This window comes from Podarcis gaigeae, assembly GCF_964106915.1.
Source record: "Podarcis gaigeae genome assembly, chromosome: 14".
Lineage (NCBI taxonomy): Eukaryota > Metazoa > Chordata > Lepidosauria > Squamata > Lacertidae > Podarcis > Podarcis gaigeae.
In genome coordinates this window covers 25,785,344-25,797,912 of record NC_139690.1, presented here as the reverse complement: position 1 = coordinate 25,797,912, position 12,569 = coordinate 25,785,344, and the positions used below count along the sequence as shown (strand labels likewise).

General features: G+C 43.9%; 1 protein-coding gene across 7 annotated transcripts in view; it reads left to right on the top strand.

Annotated features, from left to right (window-relative positions):
- The window catches only part of MEGF11 (multiple EGF like domains 11), a 333,743-nt gene that overhangs the window by 98,844 nt on the left and 222,330 nt on the right, over positions 1–12,569 (top strand). For all 7 annotated transcript variants that reach the window (XM_083713081.1, XM_083713079.1, XM_083713078.1 and 4 more), the window contains exon 6: positions 8,477–8,569. In XM_083713081.1, the coding sequence (XP_083569207.1) occupies positions 8,477–8,569 (93 nt within the window). The remainder of the gene's footprint in view (positions 1–8,476; positions 8,570–12,569) is intronic.

Below are 12,569 nucleotides of genomic sequence, written 5' to 3'. Positions count from 1 at the left end.
ACCCCTCCCAGTTTGGTGTCATCTGCAAATTTGATCAGGATCCCCTTAGTCCATCATCCAAGTCGTTGATAAAGATGTTGAATAAGACCGGGCCCAAGACAGAACCCTGTGGCACCCCACTAGTCACTCTTCTAAGTCACTCTAAAGTGACTCTAGTTACTCTTCTAAGCGGCATGACTAAGCCGCTTCTGGTGAACCAGAGCAGCGCACAGAAACGCTGTTTACCTTCCTGCCAGGGCAGTACCTATTTATCTACTTGCACTTTGATGTGCTTTCGAACAGCTAGGTTGGCAGGAGACCCTATATATAGAAATGAGCAAACCAGTGACATTTTAGGGAGCAGGCTAGCAGGCAGGGCCCATTACTTACATCATAGGATCCTACACAACGCAAAACACTGTTGCTGTATGTAGGTTTTATTTTTATTTTGATTTATGTTATATTTTGGAAATGTATATCCAGTTTTTTTCCCTTTAAATTTTTTGGGTGCCCACCAGAGAGTGGGTCCCTAAGCTATAGCTTGTTTAGCTTATACGTAAATCTGGCACTGGAAGGGGGGGTCTCAGGTTCCCCATCCCTGTTATACCAGAGTCAAGCTCCTGTAACTTTAAGGATGCTCCTGATGCTGCAGTTTGGCGCTAAAGGTGGAGAAAAAGGCTCTGTGTCTCTGCTCTGTATTGGTTCTCCTTTCTTCCATTCTGTGTGCTCAGGGTCCGTTCCCGCCCCCCTTGTTTCCCCAAAAGATCCTGCAGGCTTCATTGCTAGTCTGCACGGGTGTGGGCAACCATGTTGACATCGCGGAGATCAATAAGGTCACATGAAGCAGAAATGACACTGTGAGAAATAAAACACACGCTTACAATTAAAGGTGGGGTTCTTTCCCCCGCCCAGCACCCCTTTCCCTCTGTCCATCTGTCTCAACTGCAATAGATTTATTTCTGCTTTTTTTGTTCCGGAAAACTTCTTTGTCATCCTCTCTTAACAAAAAGAAAAAGAAAACACAGGAGCTGCCTAAATCAAGATGACCTTTAAAAAAAAAAAAGGCTCGATGTGCACGGTCAAATTTTGAGATACCATCTTTCCCACTTTGTCCTTTTGTATTCCCGACCAGCTGTGCCCCTCTTTAAACCTGTCCCCTTGTTCTCCACCCGCTTTCACCAGCCATACAATAGCCCTGAACTTCAGGGAGGCTAAAAAAGAACAAATCTCCCCCAAACATTCCCTCATTGATTCCAGAGGGGCAGCTGCTCAAAGCTGTTCCCCTCCCCTCCCCACCATCCAGTTTTTAACAGAAATGAAAATGAATCAATATCGCAACAAGAGGGCTGGAAGTGCCTTTGAAGAATCCCGATAAATAAAAGCCTACGACGGCAAAGCTGGCTCATTGGTCACAACCTAATTAAACTCCCAGATGTTAATTGAGTCTTTTGGAGCTTGTCTGGAGCTTCAGCAGTTGCAGAGAACTGAGTGGAGGATTGTTCTTGCGATTTAAACTTCCGGAGAGTAAATGGGGCCATTTCCCAGCTAAATAATCTGTTGTGGAACGAGGTCTGGTCACAAGGCATGCATGTTGCAGGCTTTCCAAAGCTGGGGCCCTCCTGATGTATGGGTATCTAGGGCTATGTCAACAAATTCTTCTGTATTTTTTCCAGCCATTTATTGATCAAAGGGGAGAGGATTTTTTGGAAAGACTCCCATGCATCCCATGTATGGTGCAGGGTTTTGTGGCACTTGCTTTACTTTTGAGGTGTGGCCTTTTTGTGAGTGGCCTTTTTCTTCATCCTGCAAAACATCTCACTGGCTGGTGCAAAGGTCTCAGGACCACATGTCTTCCTAGGACTGAAAGAGAAGACTCTTAAGTGGTCTGTGTTATAATCTCTCATTTGGTTAATAGCCCACTTTATTTTGGCAAGGCCCCACTTCATTCCACTTATCGCCTTTTTAAATCAAGCCAGCTCTGGGCTGCTAAACAGTCTCTGTGTTGTCCCAGTGATGCATTATGGCCAAGAGAAAACGCATTGGCACCTTCTTGGGAGCCAAAACTAAGGATGTGCATTTAAAAATAGCTCCTGTTAAAATTTGCTAGCAACAGCTGCCCACACCAGGTGAAGGGTTCCGTATGGCCCTCTCTGTACTTGATAAGAGCAATGCCTCTTTCGTCTCCCATCTGGAACATAACTCTGTGTGTTCTGAGAGCGTTGCTATGTGTTAAATATGCCTGATTTCTTTTGGATGTCTTCCATATTTTGAATCTATGATGCCTGTGAGAAAGAAGGATGCAAGGAAGCTGAGGATCTCAGGGCTGGACAGTCTCTTCCTGTGATCTTATCCTAAGTACTAGGAACACAGGAGGCTGCTTGAACGGAGTCAGAACATTGGTCCATCTAGCTTGATATTGACTGGCATTAGCTCTCCAGGTTTTCCAACAGGAGTCTTTTCCCAGCCCTACCTGGAGATGCTCAGGATTGACCCTTCTGCATGCCAAGTAGGTGCTCTGCCCCTGAGCTACAGCTCTTCTATTCAGGAGGGAGGTGCAGAATGGTGGGCACCAACATATTGTGTGAGATGAGAGACTCTATCATTTACCCAACAGCATGCTGATTGGTGCTGTGCTCAGCCAGAGGAGTGTATACAGGTCATGCCCAGAGTGCTTATATTTCATTGTGGATAGACTGTGGGGAAGCACCAGAGCTCATAGGTAGCTGACCACCCTTGAGGTCCTCCAATAGTCTACTTGATGTGGCTATGTGTAGGGCAGCTGTGCTGGCTGGGGCTGATTAGAATTGCAGTCAGAGTTATAGTGGTTCAGGGTTCTGAGGCTTTAGGGGGCGGACAAAGACTGGTTACTAATTTTGCAGCAGGGCCCCAGCAGAGTCACTCTCCCTAGCATCCCTAGTGCCTCCCAGTCAGCATGAAAGAGGAGCTTTTTAGCCACTGAGAAGTAGTCTTCTCACCCTTTGTTCTGAGTAGAACCAGTCCCAGTGAAAGGAGGTGTCACGGTCCAGTTTATGGGTGGTCGAAGTCCCGGCTGAGGACGTCGGGACCGGGGGCAAGATGACAGGGTGGGAGCAGGAACGGAGTCTGGAAGCCAGGAGTCCAGAAGTCAAGGATCCGAGGGTCAGAGAGCCAGGAGTCAAGAAGCCAAGGGTCCGAGGATCAGGAATCAAGAAACCAAAGGCAGGAAGCTTGTTGCTGTGGCAAAGAGCCAAAGGGAAATGCTGACCTTGTATCCCTTCCCAGCTCTTGCCACCAGGTGCTGTGAGTTACCAATTGGCCTCACCTGTGCGGCCGCACCTTGCCTCTTCAGAACAAACTTAGGAAAGCCCCAGTCCTGCGAAGCCCTGCTGGCCTGGCTCCGGCACACACTCCTGACAGGAGGTGAGTCAGTCATTAAGGGTTAGCTCCTAGGGTCAATCTGGAGAAGGCACATAGGAAGAACATTAAGGGTGAATTGTTCTGTATGCCCCAAAGCTAAGCATTTTGGAATAATGAAAATGAAAGGTGCTTCCGTTTCAAGAGAATGGTGTGCAGGTTTTTTTACGTACAATGGAACTTCAAGCAAAAGGCAAATTAAGCCACTTCAAAGGGAAGGTACTGGAACACCCCAAATCATTTGCCTACATATGGGCCCAAATAAGAGTACTTCTAGCTGAAAGGCAGCACATGGAGATCTGCATTGACCATTGCAGTATATCCCTAATAATAGCATGATTGTGTAATCTTAGAAGGGGCCGTGGCTGTGAGTATTGTTCTGAATTTTCTACTATGCTACTAGCTGTAGTCTAAAGTATATAGAGGACACAAGGATGGGGTAGGGAGAGGGAAGAGTATGTCAATGTTGCTTTCTCTCAGTTTCATCTTTTTGAATTTTAAGTTCAGTTTGCGCCGTCTCTGCAAATACTTGCAATTCTTTTTAAAGTCTCCAGTTAAACTTGTACTCATTTTCAGCCACATTTCATCCATAATAATTTGTGTGTATATTTCTTGCAATATATACACTACTTTGTCTACTATACGCACTTTTGCAAGCTGTTTCCACTGACAGAATTCATTTTTGCATGCTAATATACACTTCTTTTTTGGTGCACTTTTCAACAAGGTGCACATTCATTGGTTGGAGAAATGTAAATTTCACAGAAATTTTGTGTTTTGGTTCAGGAAGCACAAATTTGGTATCAAAAATACAAACTTGGGCCAAATGCCTTACCCACCACTTCCTACATCAGCTCCATATGTGGATGACTCCTTTTAAAAATAATAATTTCCTGTTCTGTTCTCATGGCTTGGAAGGAGGAGAGTAAAGTTAGGTGAGTTGTTGCAAAGGATTCTGCCAAAATTCGGAGTTTATGGCCTCTTGACACATGCATTCACACACAGGATATGGAATGAGGCCTTGCTTCCAAAAGGAAGTGAAATGACTGAAAAACTTTATAAATGATAATATTGTTGAACTGCAGGGGAAGAACAGAACAGAGGAAAAAGTTTAAGCACATGGATTCTTGAGTCACGTGCTGTGCTGATTCAGCAGGTATGCTAACTACATTATCCCATTGAAGACGTTCGTAATTCATCGCTAAGTGTACTAATGGCAGTTTAGGGCCGTGTGGCCAGTAAGTTGGCCATCTCTTGGCGGATATTAAACTCTGGGAATAATAAAGGGGAATGTTATTGTATTAACTTTATTGATTTAGCAGGATTGATTGAGCCTGTCTCCCTGCGGAAGAGGGAGGGGATTTGCTTTTTTGCTGGAATGGCATCATTTTTTCCCTTTCTTTGCTTCTTTAAGCCAGTGGCTTAGAACCCTGGCTGTGCTCACATCCAAAAGTTGCGCTATTTGCATATCTCATTTACTGTGTCATTAGCAAGGCGTTGTAGCTCTGCACATGAGGGAGTTGGTGTGTGTGGTTCCTTCACTCTTTATGTCTGTATTCGATTCCCTACTCTTTCCTTTCATAATTGGAACTCTGTGTCTTTTTGACAGCCCAGTCATAGACGTATAGAATTGTACCTTTGGAAGAGACCACAAGGGTCATGTAGCTGAACCCCCTGCAATGCAGGAGTCTTTTCCCCAACGTTTACTTTCACATTTAAAAGTTCTGCACCCGTGCTAAGTATTATTACTATGATTATATTACGCAGGTGTATGTGTATGTACATAAGAGTTGTTTTAAACTGCTTTTAATATTGTGCCTTAATGCTGTAACCCAGGCATCCCCAAACTTGGCCCTCCAGCTGTTTTGGGACTACAAATCCCACCATCCCTAGCTAACAGGACTAGTGGTCAGGGATGGTGGGAACTGTAGTCCCAAAACAGCTGGAGGGCCAAGTTTGGCAATGCCTGCTGTAACCCATCCTGGGACCTTTGGGTGAATGGTTGTATAATAGATAAGTAATAGTCATATTTGAAGCACTTTAAAGCTCTATATAAATGCTTAGTAATGATGCCACCACTGTGGCTGCCCCCCCTTAAGAAGTTGCCTTAAAGCAAGTCCATCTAGCTCACTGACTGGCAGCAGCTATCTGGGGTATTAGGCAGGGAGCCTCTCCATGCCCTACCTGGAGAACTTGGGGATTGAACCTGGAACCTTCTGCATACAAATCAGGTGCTCTTAGCTATGGATGTTTCCCATGAACACTGGAAGCTGCTTTCCACCAAATCGTATCAAGCACCCAGCATTGTCTGTATTGTCTAGCAGTGGCTCCCCAGAATTCCAGACACCCCTGCCTCAAGTTGCTGGGGATCGGACCTGTGACCTTCTGTATGCAAAGCGTTTAGCTACTCACGCAGGCCTGCAGAAAACCCTGTTCCTGAGCAGTTGCTTTAGCAATCTTTGGATTTGAAAATTGGCACCAGGGTTTGGAGGGTTGGAGATTAAGATGTGTTAAGAGTTGGATTTAGTCCGCCGGCATGTTTCACTGTGGCTTGAGCTGGAGCCAAACTGGCGACTGCAATTAAAAAAGGCAAGAAGCGATAAACATCGAGTGGATCTGTTTTCCCAGCTCCCATCTGTAGGCTTCCTCCTCTCCCACCCTCGTTTCTTTTTAAATTCCATGCTGAGGAATGATTGCCGCATGACCTTGAACGCGGCCCAATATCTCATGCTAAACGCATTTGCAACCAAGTTGGCTGTTTTGGCAGGGCTTTGATGTAGGTCGTTTTATTACCAGGCTGAATCCAACTCCATACTGATCTTCTACTCATGCCAAGAATGCTAATAATAAACTAATCAATGAGGTGCTGGATTGTTCTTGTGAAATGGTCCGTCGTGGTGGGGCAGGGTGGGGGAGAGATGCAAAAGTGGTGGAACAGTCTGCTCACAGGAAGGACTGGCTGTTGCCCTGGGTGGTGAAAAGGATGTTACCTTTGCTTGCTTGCTTGCAAGAGAGAGTTTTCTTTACCCCTGGGGTCTCTGGCAGTATGCAGAATAGGGCAGTGCCTAAGAGCGCAGGCTCATCTTTATTTTAGCTTGACCTTTTGGTACAAGTAATTTTTATAGTTCCATTAAATGGCGAGATCGTTTGCAAAAGTACATTAGGAAGAGTGCCGTGGGGACCACTATCCTATTATGTTGAATGTTAATAGAATGAAAAATTAATTAAATGCTAAAGATTACAGCAGGACACATTCTTTTCTCTCTTTCTCTCTCTCCCACCCCACCAAAAAATACTAATTCATGGGACAGATATAGAAACTTGCACTAACTGCAACTCAATTTTCAAGTGGGAGGGTAGATTTGATGTATTGAACCCAAAGCTGCCATTTTCAGTGTAGGCAGTTAATCAAAACTTCTTCTCTTCAGAGGTGCAAAGCATCTTTCAAACCCTCTAGCTCATTTGTCTTCCGAACTCTGCCTAGTAAGTCTTTCTATTTCCATTTTGCAGCGAGAATAATTGAGGCCACTCAAGATTATCGGGTAAAGTCAGGACTTTTCAGAATTCAGATTCCTCTTCATAATTGCTTGGGTCCAATTCTTGTCTACCACTGGCTTGTGCTGTAGGAAGGGATTGGACTCAATGGTAGAACATCTACTCTGCATGCAGAATGTCTGGGTTGGACTGATAGACTGGTTATAGAGCTGCTGCCAGTCAGTGCAGTCAGTACTGAGCTACATAGACCAATGGCCTGAGTCTGTATAAGACAGCTTCCCATATTCTTAGGTTTCTTTTTTAATTCCCAGGTTTCCATGCAAGAGATATTTTAAGGATTATTGAGATAAAGTCTGCAAAGCTGTTTAAATGCTAAGGAAAAGCACAATGTAAGACTTTTGATTTTAAAGTGCTCAGTAGAGTTGTGGCAACAGGGTGTCTGGCTGCTAATTACAGTCTGATGCTGCACTGTAAAATCCAGCCATTAAAACTGACTATTTGATAACTCTGTGTGTGTGTGTGTGTGTGTGTGTGTGTGTGTACTCTTTTTAGTATAGCTCTCCAATCAGGAGGAGGTGGGAATGACACTGTAACAAATGTCTTATTTTCTGATATCTTACAAATTTGGTTGAATACAATACAATACAATACAATACAATACAATACAATACAATACAATACAATACAATACTGATTTGCTGTATTTGTTGCACCAAAGTAACAAAATATTGTTCACACATTTAGCAATTTTGTGAATTACTATATTTTTCAAATGTCAGACGTGGGCCCCCAGATTCAGACTGGGATCCTGGTAGTGATGGTGCGGGTGTTTGTGGCTTTAACCCTTTAATTCTCCCCCAGACTGTAATTCTGATTCATCCCAGTCTCCTTGCACCCACAATTGCACTAGGAGGGGAAAGCTTCCAGTGGCACAAAGATACCCCTCCAATGTAAATAGTAGGTTGGAACTTCCAGCCTGGATTGGTATGGTGGCAGCGGGGGGAGGGTTAATGCCCTCTATATCTGCATCAGGATCCTCACAGAGATCAGATCTTCTGATTGTGTGAATGCCACATCGGTTGATTAACTCTGAGCTTAGATCTTGATCAAAGCAACATCTATCTTCCAGATCCTTCAGGGTTTGACCTCTCCCTGCTGTATCTGAATCTAGTGAATAGTCTAGTTCGGACATAACACCAAACTATCATTTTATATTGCTGGAAGAAGCTGCAGGGAGCCTCAGACTTACGCATCCCTCCCCTTCTCTTCCAGTGCAGCTGTAAGGAGGGGCTAAGGCTCATTCTGGTAACACTAAACCATGGTTTAGCATCACATCCAAACCAACCATTATGCCTTAATAGCTCTTGAGCAGAGCCAGGCAAGATGGTGACATCCTCATTCAAGGCATGTTCAGTACCCTGTGGAGGCTCAGCCCAGATTATTTGGGTTCGTTGTGTGTGTGTGTGAGAAAAATATATTGCCATACGTTATAAAACCCTTAAGGATGCAGACAAGTACAAAAATCTCTGCTGGTAATCTACACAAATCACACCCCTGCTCCCCTTACATCGCAACATATCAAAGATATGATTTTCTTCCCTGTTTCCAGCTCTCTGCACAGAAGAATGTGTCCACGGAAGGTGTGTTTCTCCCGACACGTGTCACTGTGAACCTGGATGGGGGGGCCCAGATTGTTCCAGCGGTGAGTAGAAAAAGCAGCATTGATTCTCCATAGCTTTCCTGCTTAGACGTCCCAAGAGGACATTGCCTTATGGTAAATCTTTTGGTTTCATTTGTCTATTCTGAGATGAGAACAATGCAAACGAAGCAGCAAACCTGTTACTGTTTTTTATCCTGTTATTTATTTATTTATTTATTTTGGTCAGTTTGTTTTGATAATGTTATAAATGCACTATGACTCATTTGTTGCTCACTGTCCAAGCATATAAGCATCTTCTGTTGAGGTTGAACTTCTGTAGGGAGGTTATTCCATTTCCCCATTACTGGGCTCTTTCTGCTCTAAGGGGGGGGGCAACGTGATTCTTCTCTCCACCCACCCGCCTTGGCACCCAGATATAAAAGCTGTGGTGGTTGCTGAATGGAACGTGGTTGTGCAAGTGCTGCAGACCCTTTCTGGTTTGACGTCTATGTCATTGTTACTGGTAAGCTTTGCAGAGCTTCCCTCTCCTCCTGGCTTCATGCTATCTTGCTCTTTCCTTCTTCTTTTTAACCGTTGCAAACAAAGCCATGACTTGCACTGGGGCTGGTCCCAGGGCTAAGGTGGCCCATGCCAAGCAGCTGTCCTATGGGACTGCCTCCCACTCCTGATGCCTACTCTGAGGTTTTAATTAACATTATCTTCCCCACCCTGTCCCCTAGCACTATAGCATCTAATGGCTTCTGGATATCATATTGCATTTGCCCCACACCCCAAAAGCCTTGAAAGTTGAGTCATTCCAGAGCAGTGTGTGTATGTGTATGTAGGACTATGGATGCCAGTGATGCTTTCATCCTCAAGGACAATTTCTAGGACCTTAGAGGCAAACCCAAAGTTCATTTTAAAAAAAGAAAGAAAGAAATATTATTATTATTTAGTAATGTTAGCAGGAGTTAGTAGTGAGATCTCTCAGGGCACTTGTGCCCCAGTACCTATTTGAATTTGCCTTGTTTTTGTGCTGGGCCTTCTGAATATACAGGCAGACTCTTGCCCCCCCCCCCAGTTCAGTCTTTGACCTGCCTGGTGCTCTCTGGATATTTGGGGCCACAGTGCCCCATCAGCTCCAGGCATTATGGCCTTTGTGGGAAGGTTGACCTAGTCCATTGTCATTTACTGCCAGGGACTTCAACACTGCACAGCCTAACATTTTTTTTCATCCTATCATATCTGAACTTCTGTGGTCCCCTGGTGTACATTAAGTTTTATGAAACAGCTGAGTATACTCGTTTTATGATTTGTGCATTTAATTTTTTTTTTTAGTTAGGGCATCGTTTTGTTCATGAAGAACATGGTATTTAATTATTTGATTACTAATAAGATGCCCTTATAATGAGGATGATTAACATTGAGGCGTAACTAATGTCTTAAGGCATTTATTTCTTTAAAGAGGGTATGCTCTGAATAACATAATAAGCTAAGCAATTTCTTGCTGGGTCAGATGAAGAGCCACCTAGCACAACATGAATAGATAGATGGTGATAGATAGATAGATGATAGATGATAGATAGATAGATATCTCTACCAGAATTCTAATAACCGGTAGTGTTGAGAATAGGTCCTATTCTATGGATGGACCACTGTCCATCTTCCTCTCCATTTCTAGACTGGCAGTGGCTCCCCAAGGTCTCCCTCTGTCTCTGCAGTTTGAAGTCTCTTTAAGTGGTGACCCCAGGGACTGAACTTGGGACTTCCTGCATACGAAACAAGTGCTGAGTCACTGCTGAGCTCCATCATCGTGCAGCTCACGTACTGGTTATTGTGTTTTACATAAAGAAACCCAAGTCACAGCAAGGTTACACTCTCCCCTGTTCTGCTCTACCACTTTAGGAGCCCACTTTCTAAAAAAAAAAACAACAACCACAACATTGTTCTCAGGAAGCTTGTCTATGAAACGAGTAAAAGATGCTTTAGAACCATTCTCTTTAATCTTTAAAAGAACAGTCAAATGGGGCATATAGTTAAGGTTTTTCAAATACATTTTTGGTGCTATAGCTTTGGACATTTATCTGTTTTGCTCAGGGGAACTGGGGCAGTTAATATCAGCAAAACACGTTATGGCTTTATCCTCTCGGAAGGATAACTTCTGTGCACCTGCATCCCAACTGACAAAAGAAGGCCAAATTCGTCTGATCTTCTGCTAATTTGGCAAATCACCCCATTTGCTGGCTTGGCAGACTCATTCTAGAACGTGTACTTGAAAGTAAACATCAGTGTTACGCAATATAAGGTGACACATCTATTTCTCCAAATAATGGTAATAATCTTGTTAACTCTGCTGGAACAGATGGGTAAATAATAGAGCTCTGTCCAATAAACGTATTGTAGTTAACTGAGTGGGCGGCCTCCCTTCTATTCTTGGTATCGATTGGAAATTTCAACAAACATCTGTGGAGATGAAGATGATGATGGAATGGTATTTTGGTTCTTTCTGTTGGAAGGCTGGAACACTCCCTCTTCTGCATCACAGATTTGGGTTTGAAGGATTATGGAAGCACATTGACTAACAAGAAGCATTTTCTTCCCCCTCCTGAAATATACTCAGAGTCAAGAGTGGATTTCATGCTGTTTATTCAGCTCATAGTGGTGAGGAGGAATGAATGTTCCCCCAAAATATCTGCTTTATATACATTATTTACACAATGGGCTGCACGTGATTGGCTAATTCCGGGATTCTCCTGTAGGCCAATCAGGTTGTGGATTCACTTCCACCTGGAGCTGGATTGGGTGGCTCCTGCGGACCAATCAGACTGCTGCATTTTGGATCCTATTCAACTCAGTACATAACACCTCCCAAGTCCGTACGGCTATGCAGGTAGCTGAAAGTGTTGGTTAAGGAGGTTGGGATTACAGTAGTTGAAGAGTGAAGGTGTAGTTTATGGCTATATCTAGGGAATTCCTAAAGGGTTACACTGATCCTGAGGAAAGAAAGTGATGTGTTTGGGGGAACTCAGAGAGCAGGTGGGAAGCCTTGTTTGAACAGGAAGCAAAAAAGGGTGTGCATGAGGAATGGGTTGCCTGATTGCCCAGGCAAGGGATTTCCTAGCACAGGCTCCCAGTGAGTGGCCAGAACTGAGTGTGGATCACACCCAATAGAGACTGCTCCAAAGTGGACAAAAACTAGTTGAACTGGAAGTGCCAGGGGTTGAACCTGGGACCTCCTGCATGCAAAGCCAGTGCTTTACCCCTGAACCACACTGTACCCACTCTAGGCATGGGCACTCACAGCTGCCAATAAGTGGTGTACGGTTCCACTTAAGGATGTTAAATTCCCTTGTCTTAAAGACAGGGGAATCTTTTCCTCAGAAGGCAGGCTGATAAGAGCTAGCAAGTCTGGATGAAATACTGAGTGGCTATTAATAGAAAAGCTTTTTAAAAGCCCTTGGTAAAAATGATTGTGAAATATTGCCCAGAAGTCATATTATTCTGGATTAGTCTTTTTATCATCTTCTTTTCTTTTCCTCCCTTTTTTTTTTTTGCCCACAGACACAATGCATACTTCTGTTAAATGTATGGTTTGGGGGCAAATGGCAGGGTGGGGCAATGGCAGAGCCATAAAAACTCCAGTTGGTGTAACAAAGACAAGGCATGGATAAGGTTCCAGCCTCTATATAGGTATTTGCACCCTTGTGCAGACATTCTGCATTGTTCCTCTTTACGCTTGTTGTTTATTATTTTATCATTTCTCAAATCTCTATCCCACCCCTCCTTCCCCTTGAAGGCGCTCAGGGTGGTGGTGATGAATTGTGATGGTGGCAGCAGTCCCTGTTCCCTCCACGAACCCACAAAGATGTATGTCCACATTTGCATAATCTGCATACTGAAAAATGCAGTCCACACTGAATATCCGTACAGGGCTTTGGACAAATACCATTATGTGAATCACAAAAGGCCACTAATTTGGGAAGGGGATTTCTCTCTTTAAAGTGGAGCCCTCTTTACATTAAATATTCCAGCTTTTAAAAATAATTAGGAATATTAAAGCACT